The sequence below is a fragment of the Bufo gargarizans genome, chromosome 7 (assembly GCF_014858855.1).
Source record: "Bufo gargarizans isolate SCDJY-AF-19 chromosome 7, ASM1485885v1, whole genome shotgun sequence".
Classification (NCBI taxonomy): Eukaryota; Metazoa; Chordata; class Amphibia; order Anura; family Bufonidae; genus Bufo; species Bufo gargarizans.
In genome coordinates, this window is record NC_058086.1 from 62,277,135 (window position 1) to 62,293,627 (window position 16,493).

The following is a 16,493-nucleotide window of genomic DNA, read 5'->3' on the forward strand; positions in this document are numbered from 1 at the left end:
GATCTTCAAAGTAGCCACCTTTTGCTTTGATTACTGCTTTGCACACTCTTGGCATTCTCTTGATGAACTTCAAGAGGTAGTCACCTAAAATGTTTTTCACTTCACAGGTGTGCCCTGTCAGGTTTAATAAGTGGGATTTCTTGCCTTATAAATGGGGTTGGGGCCATCAGTTGCGTTGTGGAGAAGTCAGGTGGATACACAGCTGATAGTCCTACTGAATAGACTGTTAGAATTTGTTTTATGGCAAGAAAAAAGCAGCTAAGTAAAGAAAAACGAGTGGCCATCATTACTTTAATGAAGGTCAGTCAGTCCGAAAAATTGGGAAAACTTTGAAAGTGTCCCCAAGTGCAGTCACAAAAACCATCAAGCGCTACAAAGAAACTGGCTCACATGCGGACCGCCCCAGGAAAGGAAGACCAAGCGTCACCTCTGCTGCAGAGGATAAGTTTATCCGAGTCACCAGCCTCAGAAATCGCAGGTTAACAGCAGCTCAGATTAGAGACCAGGTCAATGCCCCACAGAGTTCTAGCAGCAGACACATCTCTAGAACAACTGTTAAGAGGAGACTGTGTGAATCAGGCCTTCATGGTAGAATATCTGCTAGGAAACCACTGCTAAGGACAGGCAACAAGCAGAAGAGACTTGTTTGGGCTAAAGAACACAAGGAATGGACATTAGACCAGTGGAAATCTGTGCTTTGGTCTGATGAGTCCAAATTTGAAATCTTTGGTTTCAACCACAGTGTCTTTGTGCGACGCGGAAAAGGTGAACGGATGGACTCTACATGCCTGGTTCCCACCGTGAAGCATGGAGGAGGAGGTGTGATGGTGTGGGGGTGCTTTACTGGTGACACTGTTGGGTATTTATTTAAAATTGAAGGCATACTGAACCAGCCTGGCTACCATAGCATCTTGCAGCGGCATGCTATTCTATCCGGTTTGCGTTTAGTTGGACCATCATTTATTTTTCAACAGGACAATGACCCCAAACACACCTCCAGGCTGTGTAAGGGCTATTTGACCATGAAGGAGAGTGATGGGGTGCTGCTGACCTGGCATCCACAGTCAACGGACCTGAACCCAATCAAGATGGTTTGGAGTGAGCTGGACCGCAGTGTGAAGGCAAAAGGGCCAACAAGTGCTAAGCATCTCTGGGAACTCCTTCAAGACTGTTGGAAGACCATTTCAGGTGACTACCTCTTGAAGCTCATCAAGAGAATGCCAAGAGTCTGCAAAGCAGTAATCAAACCAAAAGGTGGCTACTTTGAAGAAGCTAGAATATGACACATTTTCTGTTTCACACTTTTTTGTTATGTATATAATTCCACATGTGTTAATTCATAGTTTTGATGCCTTCAGTGTGAATCTACAATTTTCATGGTCATGAAAATAAAGAAAACTCTTTGAATGATAAGGTGTGTCCAAACTTTTGGTCTGTACTGTATATAAATATATATTTATATAAATATTTTTTTCAGTAGTTATTTTAGCTTTCTATGACACTGTTTTAACACTACCATTGCAATAATAATGAATAGGAAAGTCCTACCATTTAAAGAAAATTCCAACTTAAAAGTCAGTGTCATGTCATGTGCTTCATACTGCCTCAGTTTCACGGTCCCTCCTGTGACAGGGGTCAGAAGATCTAAGAGACTGGCTTCACGTGCCGCTCTGGTTTCACTTTTCTGTGTTCTTACTGGGTATGACCATACCTCTGGTCTCAGGTGTAGCTTAAGTGCTCATTCTCACTCCTCTATTTAGTCTGGCCTCACCCATCATGCTATGTGTTTGATAACTCCTTTCAGGTTGTGAAGAGCTGGTTTCTGGTCATACTTCGGAGTTAAGTGTCTTTTCCCTATTTCTTGTTCGTGGTTTTCCCCTACCTTTTGGTACTAGGCCTGAGAGAGTCTCTTGTTCCTTCAGCTGGGAAGGAACAGGTCATCTCTTGTCCTGGCACTATTTCCAGGGCCCTTTAGGGTCAGATAGGGCCCTAGGTTCCAGTGTATGAACATTCCTACCATCAAGGTCTGGTTATACTTATAGTAGACAGGGCTCGGTTTAGGGATTCACTAGGTGGTGTCCTTTTCCCCTTTCCCTAGTTTCCATGCCTAGTACCTTCTCCCTTCCCACTTGTGGTCGGTGTGGAGTTATCTTCTCACATCGCGCCATGACACTGACCCACAAGCAGCATGAAATTTCAACAGACTCCCCAGTTACAAGCAACCAATGCTGTGGGGAAAGGAGTCATGGGGTGAGGCAGGCTCCTACTGCTATTTGTGCATAGGGAGAGACCTGTCATGGTTTGTGCAGCGTTAAGCCCCTAATAGGTTCTTTAAAATCAAAACTCAACTTTTAATTTTAATGGTGGGTTAGACATTTTCGGGGTGGATGCTCTACCTAGTATGCAAGAGTATGCAAAAGTATGCAGGAGTAAAAGGACCTTATGTAGGGAGATAGAACTCACTAGTACTTTTCCACTCTATATTTTCCTCACAGTAGTAATTTGTAATGGTGAGAGGACCTAAAGCTTGATTGTCTGAGGAGGACTATAAAGGTCTGGGCAGTGACACAGAGCCCACTACAACAAGAACACCGGATATACATAATATACATGATGCCCCTTACTCTGCATGTATCATATTTGGCCTGGTGGGTGCCTGTGACAAATTATGATGCCCTAATTATTGTTTTTTGGTTAATATATGTAAATTGCCTTTGTGGAGCATACTCACTCGGATTGTAAGACAACCCCTTTAACGTGTACTAATATGCATGTAGCTGGTCATTTATTAACCTGAAATATGCCTATATTAGGCGTATTTCAGGCGCAGATTCCGACGCAGCAGCTAGTTGCGCTGCAATCTGCCACTTTTCCCTGCTCACTCCAGGTCTAAAAAAACTGCGGGTGGCGTGGGTGGGGAAGGGCCAGAAGGCCTGTCTCATTCAGCATTTTCTATAACTGTTTTAGGTGTAGAAAATGGTCTAAATGTAAGAAAGCAAGGAAGCTCTCTTTCATTTAGAAGCGGCAGTGGATGCGCAGAAGTTATATAGATGACAGAGCGTCTTCATAACTTTGGCGATCCACCACCTTCGCAGAGGCTATATTAACCCCTTAAGGACCGGGCTCATTTTCACCTTAAAGGGAACCTGTCACCAGTTTTATGGTGTCCTAACTAAGGGCAACATAAATAAGTGACTGATTCTCTTAGCAAAATGCTGGGTCACTTTCTTTAATAGCCCCAGTCAATCTGCTAACATCTTGTATTGAAAAGCTCCAGCTGATAATGATGTCTCATGACTCTCCCTGCCTACCGGCTGCAGATTGACAGTTTTTTTTCCATATGAATCAGCAGCAGGTGGGCATGGGAGTGGCTATAGCTCTGAATTAAATATACGCTGGACTCAATGACATCACGCTGGACTCATATCAGCTCATTAGCATGTGGCATCTTTGTGTGAATATTATGAGGTAACTATCTGTCACACCAGTAAGCGAATACATCTAAGGTACTTTTTAGTAGTTAATGATTGTATATAATTAGTTAGATTATAATCAAATATCCACATGACAGGTTCCCTTTAAGGACCAGGACATTTTTTGCAAATCTGACCAGTGTCACTTGATGTGTGAATAACTTTAAAACGCTTTTACTTATCCAGGCCATTCTGAGATTGTTTTTTCGTCACATTTTGTACTTCATGACACTGGTAAAATTGTGTCAAAAAAAAAATTTTTTATTTATAAAAAAAATAATCCAAATTTACAAAATAGTTAAACAATTTAGACAACTGAATAATTATTATAATTATTAATTATTATTATTAGATTCATCATCATAAAACCTGGTTTTAGAAGAAATTTTCTTTTGAATGTGAATTGTATAATAATATTAAATTAATACCTGTTGCTGCTGAGCTTGCACCACAACTCATTCCTGTTAGAATTTTATAATACAATTAAATTAACTTCAAACAGTGCATCAAAATGCTTTTATATTAAGATCGAAAAAGACATGAAATTACAATCTGGAGAGTTAAAGGCTGCATTACTCAGCCCGAAGGTTGCAGATAGTTGAGAGGTGAGCGTTCCCTCCCACGAATTGCCTGCTCGCTAGTGGAGAAGACTGCTGCTATTACATACAGTGATCTCCTCCACATCATGGGGAGGAGTGATCGCTATGCCATTGCTTGTCCCTATGCTGTATAGTGGTTTGCTGGCGGAAGATCATTATTAGACACCACGATCTGCCGCCTACTAACGATAATTTTTTAGCATGTCAAAAGATTTGGATTGTCTGATGAACAAGCGGCAGTATTAGGGTCCATTCACACATCTGTATGTGTTTTGCGCATCCACGGATCCGCAAAACACGGACACCGGCAATGTGCATTCTGCATTTTGAGCACCGCACATCGCCGGCACTATAATAGAATATGCCTAATCTTGTCTGCAATTGCGGACAAGAATAGGGCGTGTTCTATTTTTGGGGGAATGGAATTGCGGACAGTGATTGAAATTACTAAGTTCAGTCTCCGTTATCACTGGGGCTCACAATCTAAATGAAATTAATTGTATGTTTTTAATATATTTTTTTGGCATATGGGAGGACATCAAAATACCCAAAAGAGATCTAGACAGACATGGAGACAATGTAAAATGCCTTTGATCAGATTCTAACCCATGATCTCAGGGCTACAAGACAACAAGGGTAACCATTGAGCCACTGTGCAGCCTATCACTGTATAATGACAAATTATGCAGCTTTCTAATACACTTTATACATGAATTGCACATCTTTGCTCAAAACCACTGAATCAGAAACTTTATAACGTGGCAGTATCATATGCAGCCATTCATGAAATATCTGGGTCTAAGCCAGTGTCTTCTGCTATGGCTCATTGAGAGGTTCAGCAACCCCCCCTCTTCTAATGAGATCCATGGTCCCATAATTCTGAATGTTTACCTTTATCTAGCATCTGCAGCTCCTTGGAGGAAAATTATGTGAAGCATTGAATATCTGTTAGAGAGCAGTTTTGCCAAGTCTGCACTTGCACAATATATGGCTAAAGAGAAACTTTTTTTTTCAACCCACAATATACAGTAAATTGCCAGTGGATGTGAAACCTATTTGTAATGCAGCCTATTAAATGATATAGAAGACATGGAGTAAGGAGAAACAGTCCTTAAAGGGAACCTGTCACCAGGATTTTGTGTATAGAGCTGAGGACATGGGCTGCTAGATGGCTACTAGCACATCCGCATTATCCAGTCCCCATAGCTCTGTGTGCTTTTATTGTGTATAAAAACAGATTTGATGAATATGCTAATTACCCTGAAATGAGTCAGAGCTTGAAAATATGACTCTTCTCTGGTCACACAAGTAAGATATGACTCTTTTATGTTAATTTGCATATGTATCAAATCGGTTTTTTTACACAATAAAAGCACACAAAGCTATGGGGACTGGATATTGCGGATGTGCTAGCGGCCATCTAGCAACCCATGTCCTCAGCTCTATACCCAAAATCCAGGTGACAGGTTCCCTTTAATATTAAATGGGTTGTCCAGGTAATAGCAATTAATTAGAAAAGCCTAGACAAATAGTCATACTCACCTCACCAATCACTCAATGCTCTGGTTCTGCCTCTTCCACAGACTCCTTTTGGTCTCTACCTCCAGTTGACTTTCATAACTTAGGAATAGACAGCTCAGCCGATCACTAGCAGAAGCAGTAGCCAATCTCAGAAAGAGCTAAGTGCTTATTTCCTGTGTGTTGAAAGTCAACAGGAAGTAGAGACTGGTGAGAAGCACCAGAACAAGAGTGATGAAGGATTGATGAGGTGAGTACTTAATATAGAAAAGACATACTTATAAAATTTAGAGGCGTTTTCCAGGATTTTCATATTAATGGCCTATACTCAGTACTACACATCTGGTGGGCTTGCCTCAGAGTGAAAAGACTTTGGATTTGGGTTCACAACCTCATTCACTCGTGACTGGCTACAATATTAAGAAACACCCTTGGGGGCATTACCTAATAAACGGATCCTGACAATTCACTCCCACCCATGGTGATTGATAAGCTTTTTCTTCCTGGCCACCAAGCAGACTAGCGGCATCTTGGAAAGAAAACATTCCTAGATTTCTCGGAGGTTAAACGCAAACTGGATTTCTATATGATTAATGAGAAACTAACTTCTCGTCATGACCGGTTCGTAGAGATTTGGACTCCTTGTTCAGACCATTCTCTCACAGATCACTCCCACAGATCTCTTCTCTCTCTATACGGTAATACTCTCTCATGACTCATGTATATACCAGTCTGGGCTTTACTGCTTGCTATTCTCTGTATTACTGTCACCACCAGATCTTTGAGAAGTTCTGTTAGACGTTCTTCAGTACCTTCTGCATGATCTTCTTTTGTTTTGCTTTCGTTTTGACATCTCTCCTCTCTCTCCCAGCTGTCATCTATTAGCAGTGATTGCCTCCTTATATATCTCCTCCCCATACTGCTTTACCTTGCGGTTTATACAACTTCCTGGAGTGTGCTGATGCTAGAAGCTGTTACTGCTGCATCCACAAGATAAGTCTGTTTCTTTGCTTCTGTTTTCCTGTGGGCTTGATCCTAGGTGACCCTGACTCCCTCCGTATTTAGTGTAGGGAGCCGGTGGTCGTGTCCCCTCACTATTATAGGGTGTGGTGTCATACAGTCGAGGAACGAGGGTATGCAATTTTCTACCATTGAGATTTTTGCATAGGCTGAGCAGTAAGAGAGAGAGCTAGGGCTGTTACAGGGCTTACCCTTTCGTTCCTTAGTTTTGGATCAAGTCAGTCGGATCTTCATTTGTGTCTTCTAGTTTTCTGTAACACCATCCGTGACAATTACACCATGTGCTTGCTTCTCCGATTTTCAGATTTAGTTGATGGCCACATAGTGTGCGGAACTTGTGCCCATATAAATATTATTTGCAGTGTCTGCAGTCCTGCGAGAGTCCTTCCCAGCCCCCCCTCCCCTCTCCCTGTGGTTTTCTATTGGTCTGTCTCCCCTGTGTGTTATCCAGGTTTTCTTGCCTAACATTTTTCCTGTTGACTGTAATGGCCCCATTTACAAGATGGTGCAGTGAATAATACCTGTACCAGGCTTTTCTTATGTTTTTCCTTTTGCATTGATCCTCCTTATTCTGTACAACATTGGCTTTCCTCTGTTATCAACATTACAAAATGCTGAAAAACTTACAATAAAAATTGTTCATAAAAAAAAAGAATGGCTAAATTCATCTCAGTCTTTCATGGCTGAGATTGGAATAACCTCAGATAATGTCAACCGGGGGTGGGAACAGCCAAACAGGCTGTGCTTTGCTGTTAACATAACTTCCATAACAGTAAATAGGAGCTATGCAAACTGTGTAGCAGAGCAGAGTTTTTGTGGATCGGATGCAGACTGAATCATTTCAATGTGGCCACAAAAGATGCGGACAGCACAAGATTTTACTGTTCCACCGGTCCGAAAAGAAGACACAACATGTCTTATCCTTGTCTCTTTTGTGGACAAGGATAGGACATTTGTACAGGACTTGAAAAAAATGACAGCGTGCACATGACCAGGATCCGTGTTTTGTGTACATGAGGACTAATGGGAAGTTCAATAGACTTAAAAATGCTGAACAAAAAATATATATAGCATGCCCTAGATGTTGCTACAGTATCATGATTACCTGTTGATGTGGAAGCATCCCAATTCATTCCTGTTAAGAAATGAAAAAATAAAATAAATAAATCTATCAGTGATTAAAAAAAGATAACTTTTACATGCTAGAAAAAAAATATTGGCATCTCTGTACACAAAGTACAACAGATTGTTATGTTCCAGCTACATACAGTAGATACAGTTGGAAGAAAAAGTAAGTGAACAATTCGGAATTGCCTGGCTTTCTGTATTGATTCCTCAGATAATATGGTCTACTTGTTATCTAAGTCACAATTATAGACAAACACAATGTTAATAAACTATGTCCAAAAATATTTTTTATGGTATCGAGAAATAATTTCAAAATACCAGACAAATGTGTGATTTTAAGTGCATATCTGAAAAAGTTTGTCAAAGACCAAAATTGGACTGCAAGGTATGATAATCTGTGTCACATGTATAAAGGGGCATTCTGGTTTCAGTAAAGCAAGCTTAAAGGATTCTTCCAATATTTTAAAAAAAATGCTAGAGAGCAGAAGTTCTAAGAAATAAAACCTCCTGATCCTATACTCCTGCTTCAGCCCCTGTTGGGGTTGCATGATCACATACCCCATATGGCCATTCTGCTGCAGCCAATCACCGGTCTCTTTGGTTATGTGTGCATGAATGGAGCTGAAAATAATCTCTATTAATATGAATGGGGTTGTTTTGGTGACAATCTCCATTGAGATGAATGGGACAGTCACATAATTCTGTGCAACAAGATCTGCCAAATGTGAATTCACCTTTATTGTTGTTATTTATTTCTGGGGTGGTGTGCAGAAAGAAATAGGGGTACTCAGGTTGTTATAATGAGAGTACCAAATTTAGAGGGCTTTCCCATTATCACATTGACCAAAAATGTAGGGAATTCCTTTACTAAAGTTTCTGCTGCCCTATAAAGCTTCTTGCATACGAACGTTCTTTTTTTCTATTTCCGATCCGTTTTTGCGGATTCCGTTTGCAGTCCGTATAGGGAACCATTCATTTCAATGGTTCCGCAAAAAAACGAAATGTACTCCATATGCATTCCGTTTCTGTTTTCCATATTTCTATTCCGCTTAAAGATAGAACTTGTCCTATTATTGCCCGCAAATAATGATCCGTGGCTCCATTTAAGTCAATGGTTCCACAAAAAACCCCGGAATGCATACAGAATGCATCCGTATGTCTTCCGTATCTGTTGCGTTTTGCTGAATCATCTATTGAAAATGTTATGCCCAGCCCATTTTTTTAATGCACTTACTGTTTAAACATAATTGTATGCTTCCGTTTTTTGCGGATCGCAAACGGAAATGGATCACAAATGGAAACCAAATAGAAAAACGGAACGGCAAAATGGAACGGAAGCAGAAACACTACTAAAACGGACCGCAAAAATACTGAAAAACGGACCACAAAATACTGAAAAAGCCATACGGTCGTGTGCAAGAGGCCTTATACAGAATTTTGACTTTATCTAGCATCTGTCTTTCCCTAAAGGGATTTTATGTGAAACTTGAACATGAATTGAAAGAGCACGCAATGTCTTGCAGATGAATTTAACCACTCTTGATGGTCTGCTTCATCACAAACATTGCTGTCATGGAGCTGGGATCCTAACACTTGTACAGGTACAATGGTAAATCACAATTCATTATGTATGTTTTATATGCTGGAACCTGACTGCTCATGTGTTTGGATTCTACTATTACCTACTGCTGCATCCTCCAATTGTTTTGCTGTTTGCAAAAAAAAACTGAATTATTACCTGATCCTTCATTAAGGTCCCTTTGAACGTCTGTTAAAAATATAATAAATAAATAAACAAAACCACACAAAAAAGTGTCAAACCAACAAATGTGTGATTTAACCACCTCCGGACCGCCTAACGCAGATGTGCAGTCCGGAGGTGGCAGCCCTGCGCACAGTCACGCATATATGCGTCATCTCGCGAGTCGCGAGATTTCCTGTGAACGCGCGCACACAGGCGCGCGCGCTCACAGGAACGGAAGGTAAGCGAGTGGATCTCCAGCCTGCCAGCGGCGATCGCTCGCTGGCAGGCTGGAGATCCGAATTTTTTAACCCCTAACAGGTATATTAGACGCTGTTTTCATAACAGCGTCTAATATACCTCCTACCTGGTCCTCTGGTGGTCCCTTTTGTTAGGATCGACCACCAGAGGACTCAGGTAGGTCAGTACAGTCGCACCAAACACCACACTACACTACACCCCCCCCCCCCGTCACTTATTAACCCCTTATAAACCCCTGATCACCCATGATCACCCCATATAAACTCCCTGATCACCCCCCTGTCATTGATCACCGCCCTGTCATTGATCACCCCCCTGTCAGGCTCCTTTCAGACGTCCGTATGATTTTTACGGATCCACGGATACATGGATCGGATCCGCAAAACGCATACGGACGTCTAAATGGAGCCTTACAGGGGGGTGATCAATGACAGGCGGGTGATCACCCATATACACTCCCTGATCACCCCCTGTCATTAATCACCCCCCTGTCATTGATCACCCCCCTGTAAGGCTCCATTCAGACGTCCGCATGATTTTTACGGATCCATGGATACATGGATCGGATCCGCAAAACACATGCGGACGTCTGAATGGAGCCTTACAGGGGGTGATCAATGACAGGCGGGTGATCACCCATATACACTCCCTGATCACCCCCTGTCATTGATCACCCCCCTGTAAGGCTCCATTCAGACGTCCGCATGATTTTTACGGATCCATGGATACATGGATCGGATCCGCAAAACACATGCGGACGTCTGAATGGAGCCTTACAGGGGGTGATCAATGACAGGCGGGTGATCACCCATATACACTCCCTGATCACCCCCCTGTCATTGATCACCCCCCTGTAAGGCTCCATTCAGACGTCCGCATGTGTTTTGTGGATCCGATCCATGTATCCATGGATCCGTAAAAAATCATGCGGATGTCTGAATGGAGCCTTACAGGGGGGGTGATCAGTGACAGGGGGGTGATCACCCTGATCACCCCCTGTCATTGATAACCCCCCTGTAAGGCTCCATTCAGACGTCCGCATGTGTTTTGTGGATCCGATCCATGTATCCATGGATCCGTAAAAAATCATGCGGATGTCTGAATGGAGCCTTACAGGGGGGGTGATCAGTGACAGGGGGGTGATCACCCTGATCACCCCCTGTCATTGATAACCCCCCTGTAAGGCTCCATTCAGACGTCCGCATGTGTTTTGTGGATCCGATCCATGTATCCATGGATCCGTAAAAAATCATGCGGATGTCTGAATGGAGCCTTACAGGGGGGGTGATCAGTGACAGGGGGGTGATCACCCTGATCACCCCCTGTCATTGATAACCCCCCTGTAAGGCTCCATTCAGACGTCCGCATGTGTTTTGTGGATCCGATCCATGTATCCATGGATCCGTAAAAAATCATGCGGATGTCTGAATGGAGCCTTACAGGGGGGGTGATCAGTGACAGGGGGGTGATCACCCTGATCACCTCCTGTCATTGATAACCCCCCTGTAAGGCTCCATTCAGACGTCCGCATGTGTTTTGTGGATCCGATCCATGTATCCATGGATCCGTAAAAAATCATGCGGATGTCTGAATGGAGCCTTACTGGGGGGGTGATCAGTGACAGGGGGGTGATCACCCTGATCACCCCCTGTCATTGATAACCCCCCTGTATGGCTCCATTCAGACGTCCGCATGTGTTTTGTGGATCCGATCCATGTATCCATGGATCCGTAAAAAATCATGCGGATGTCTGAATGGAGCCTTACAGGGGGGGGGTGATCAGTGACAGGGGGGTGATCACCCTGATCACCCCCTGTCATTGATAACCCCCCTGTAAGGCTCCATTCAGACGTCCGCATGTGTTTTGCGGATCCGATCCATGGATCTGTAAAAATTATACGGACGTCTGAATGGAGCCTTACCAGGGGGGTGATCAATGACAGGGGGGTGATCCGGGAGTCTATATGGGTGATTACCCCCCTGTCATTGATCACCCCCCTGTCATTGATCACCCCCCCTGTCATTGATCACCCCCCTGTCATTGATCACCCCCCCCTGTAAGGCTCCATTCAGACATTTTTTTTGGCACAAGTTAGCGGAAATTTTTTGTTTGTTTTTGTTTTTTCTTACTAAGTCTCATAATCTACTAACTTGTGTCAAAAAATAAAATCTCCCATGAACTCACCATACCCCTCACGGAATCCAAATGCGTAAACATTTTTAGACATTTATATTCCAGACCTCTTCTCACGCTTTAGGGCCCCTAAAAAGCCAGGGCAGTATAAATACCCCACATGTGACCCCATTTCGGAAAGAAGACACCCCAAGGTATTCGCTGAGGGGCATATTGAGTCCATGAAAGATTGAAATTTTTGTCCTAAGTTAGCGGAAAGTGAGACTTTGTGAGAAAAAAACCAAAAAAAATCAATTTCCGCTAACTTATGCAAAAAATAAAAAATTTCTAGGAACTCGCCAGGCCCCTCATTGAATACCTTGGGGTGTCTTCTTTCCAAAGTGGGGTCACATGTGGGGTATTTATACTGCCCTGGCTTTTTAGGGGCCCGAAAGTGTGAGAAGAAGTCTGGGATCCAAATGTCTAAAAATGCCCTCCTAAAAGGAATTTGGGCCCCTTTGCGCATCTAGGCTGCAAAAAAGTGTCACACATCTGGTATCGCCGTACTCAGGAGAAGTTGGGGAATGTGTTTTGCGGTGTCATTTTACATATACCCATGCTGGGTGAGAAAAATATCTTGGTCAAATGCCAACTTTGTATAAAAAAATAGGAAAAGTTGTCTTTTGCCAAGATATTTCTCTCACCCAGCATGGTTATATGTAAAATGGCACCCCAAAACACATTCCCCAACTTCTCCTGAGTACGGCAATACCAGATGTGTGACACTTTTTTGCAGCCAAGGTGGGCAAAGGGGCGCATATTCCAAAGTGCACCTTTCGGATTTCGCAGGCCATTTTTTACAGATTTTGATTGCAAGGTACTTCTTACACATTTGGGCCCCTAAATTGCCAGGGCAGTATAACTACGCCACAAGTGACCCCATTTTGGAAAGAAGACACCCCAAGGTATTCCGTGAGGGGCACGGCGAGTTCCTAGAATTTTTTATTTTTTGTCACAAGTTAGCGGAAAATGATGATTTTTCTTTTTTTTTCTTTTTTCCTTACAAAGTCTCATATTCCACTAACTTGCGACAAAAAATAAAAGACTCTAGGAACTCGCCATGCCCCTCACGGAATACCTTGGGTGTCTTCTTTCCAAAATGGGGTCACTTGTGGCGTAGTTATACTGCCCTGGCAATTTAGGGGCCCAAATGTGTGAGAAGAACTTTGCAATCAAAATGTGTAAAAAATGACCGGTGAAATCCAAAAGGTGCACTTTGGAATATGTGCCCCTTTGCCCACCTTGGCAGCAAAAAAGTGTCACACATCTGGTATCGTCGTACTCAGGAGAAGTTGGGGAATATGTTTTGGGGTGTCATTTTACATATACCCATGCTGGATGAGAAAAATATCTTGGTCAAATGCCAACTTTGTATAAAAAAATGGGAAAAGTTGTCTTTTGCCAAGTTATTTCTCTCATCCAGCATGGGTATATGTAAAATGACACCCCAAAACACATTCCCCAACTTCTCCTGAGTACGGCGATACCAGATGTGTGACACTTTTTTGCTGCCAAGGTGGGCAAAGGGGCACATATTCCAAAGTGCACCTTTTGGATTTCACCGGTCATTTTTTACACATTTTGATTGCAAAGTTCTTGCAAAAAAAAATGCAAAAAAAGTAAAAATGTCAGCAGCAATAAAATACCACCAAATGAAAGCTCCATTAGTGAGAAGAAAAGGAGGTAAAATTCATTTGGGTGGTAAGTTGCATGACCGAGCGATAAACGGTGAAAGTAGTGTAGTGCCGAAGTGTAAAAAGTGCTCTGGTCATGAAGGGGGTTTCACCTAGCGGGGCTGAAGTGGTTAAGTATACACATGGGGCATCAGAACATTTCCAGACACCTGAATTTGACTATTTTTTCCTCTGATTACAATGGGGAATTCTGATTTCATCTACATATCCCAAAGTTGTACAGAGAGTGTCTTTACTAACCTTCACCACAGGGACTCGCAACCTAAATGAAACTAATAGTATGTTTTTTTTTAATGCAGGGGTGGACGGTGAACTTAAAGTGGCCCTGAAACAAAAACCTAAAAGTGGTCCTATGTTGTAGGAGGGTCCGAACTGACAAAAGTCAGGGCCAACATAATTAGGCAGGGTCGACAATACTATAGTGCAGCACAAAATACTGCCCCAGCATTCAACTCTATCACCGTCCTGAGGACGGCAATACAGTTGAATGGAGGAGGGCACTTTCTTCTGCTAGCCACATGCATAAGTACTGTATATCCATGTAGGAATTACGCCCTTGTTTGTATGTCAGAATACCCAGAGGAGATTCACACAGACATAGAGACAATGTAAAAACTCTATGCAGATGTTGCCCTTGGTCAGATTCTAAGCCATGACCTCAAGGCTACAAGACAACAAGGCTAACCACTGAGCCACTGTGCGGCCTATCATTGTATAATGAAAAATAATGTAATTTTCTAATACACTCTGTACATCAATTGCACATAGTATCTCTGCTCATAACCACTGAATCAGAAACTTAATAATGTGGCAATATCATATGCGGCCATTCATGTAATACATGGGTCTATGTCAGTATCTTTCTGCTATGGCTCATTGAGAGGTCCAGTGCCCATCTCCCCCCCCCTCTTCAAAGAGATCCTTGGTGCCTGAAAGAAGACATGAAGAGGATTGTCCTGATGAGACTACACCTCTAAGAGGGGTTCTCAAATATCGCTTCCACCAAGAATGTTTGCAGTTATTTTAGTAAAGCTTCTGCTGGCCTATTTCAACCCGCAATTCTAAATGTGTGCCTTTGTGTTCTGACTGCAGGTTACCTGTCTGTGGTGGCTGTTCATGAGTTTGGGTAGAAAGAGTGCTCTGTAATTTCGCTAAGGAGATGAACACAAATGATCCAAATGATGGGCCAGAATGTTTTGTTTTTATTCCATTTCTTGTACAAGATCCATATTTGTACTGTCCTAGCGTCTTCTGGGCTACCACTTTGCCCCCTTTGTTGGTAATTTCCCCACAGTGGATGGCAGCTGCACATACTGAAGACTCCTGTACATTAAAAATATTGCAGATATTTTAGGATCCTGGGACCAAGACAGATAAATGTTTTTAATAATTACCTAAATTGTATCTCACCTCTGTATAAGTGTCACATCCCCAGACATTATCCTTCTGTGTAAGACAGCCCGGAGGACAAATAACACTGAAGGAATCAAGTTATAAGATTACGATTTGTATTGCACCAAGCAACAGATGTTACATATATAATTACACTTAAATGTGAAATCTAATCATATACATCTATAGCACTAAGGTACTACTTACACAGTGTATTTGGCAGGTAGTTGCTTGGCTGTGTAAGAACATTGTTCTTTAACTAAAACAAATAGAACAACATAATTACAGATATTCCGGCAAATCAGCCGCGTGCGAATTCTTCTCTACTCACTTTGATGCAGGTTGATCATTATTATATATATCATGCTAAAATAATTCACTTTCAGGTGCAATTGCCCAAGGATTTTCTAAGATCTAGATATACTTCTGAAGGAACAGGACGTTCAGCAGATTTCAAGATGTTGAACAATAATATATGTTCTTAAACTTTTGCCATAACATGTACCTGATGGTGTGGGAGCATCCAAACTCTTTCCTGTCAAGATAGGAATGGAAAAATACAAAACCTGTTAGTGTCAGAAATGTCTATTTAGATTTAAAGGGAACTTGTCATGTTGAACATGACATCTGAGCTGAAGGCAGCATCTGATAGAGCAGGAGAAGCTGGGCAGATTGATATATGATACAAGTAAAACTTGTAATTTATACTTTTAAATTCCTGCTTATTTGGGGCTTTGAAGTTATTGACAGCCTTCCCTCTATGACTGTGTATACAGAGAGAGCTGTCAATCACTGATAGCTCCGCCTCCTGGACTTCAAAGCCCAGAATGAGCAGGAATTTAAATGTATAAATTTCTGCGGAACGTTTTAACATAAAACTATGCATTAATCCGCTCAGTTCCTCCTGCTCTATAAAATGTTGCCTGCAGATTAATTTGTATTTTCATGGTGACAGATTACCTTAACCTGCGTCCTGGTGGTGGCCCTGCTCTTCTGGGTGGACGCATATACGCGTCCTCCCGTGATAGCCGAGATTTCCTGTGAACGCGCGCACACAGGCGCGCGCGTTCACAGGAACGGAAGGTAAGCAAGTGGATTTCCAGCCTGCCAGTGGCGATCGTTCGCTGGCAGGCTGGAGATGCAGGGGGGTGGGGGGTGATCAATGACAGGGGGGTGATCACCCATATAGACTCCCTGATCACCCCCTGTCATTGATCACCCCCCTGTAAGGCTCCATTCAGACGTCCGTATGTGTTTTGCGGATCCGATCCATGTATCCGTGGATCCGTAAAAATCTGTGAACTAATTTTAATCGTCTGGACATGAATGTCCAATTCAATGACTGTAATGTAAGCAATGATCTCCCAAAAAATGAAGAAATATTATACAAAGGCTACTACTTCACTTTTGTAGGTTTGTTTGCTATTGTAAGCATATCCTTTCAAGCCAAGCCCAATTTTTAATTATATGGATGCTCATTCAGTTGCTGCAAGG

The 16,493-nt window shown here is 42.4% G+C and overlaps 1 protein-coding gene across 1 annotated transcript in view; it reads right to left on the bottom strand.

Annotated features, from left to right (window-relative positions):
* LOC122944159 (cysteine-rich secretory protein LCCL domain-containing 1-like) overlaps window positions 1-16,493 on the bottom strand; it is a 31,697-nt gene that overhangs the window by 3,835 nt on the left and 11,369 nt on the right. Inside the window, exons 8-13 of the mRNA XM_044302390.1 lie at window positions 15,505-15,534; window positions 15,207-15,258; window positions 15,018-15,084; window positions 14,705-14,930; window positions 9,477-9,506; window positions 7,716-7,745 (exon numbers count right to left, since the gene is read on the bottom strand). Coding sequence (XP_044158325.1) covers window positions 7,716-7,745; window positions 9,477-9,506; window positions 14,705-14,930; window positions 15,018-15,084; window positions 15,207-15,258; window positions 15,505-15,534 — 435 coding nt within the window. The remainder of the gene's footprint in view (window positions 1-7,715; window positions 7,746-9,476; window positions 9,507-14,704; window positions 14,931-15,017; window positions 15,085-15,206; window positions 15,259-15,504; window positions 15,535-16,493) is intronic.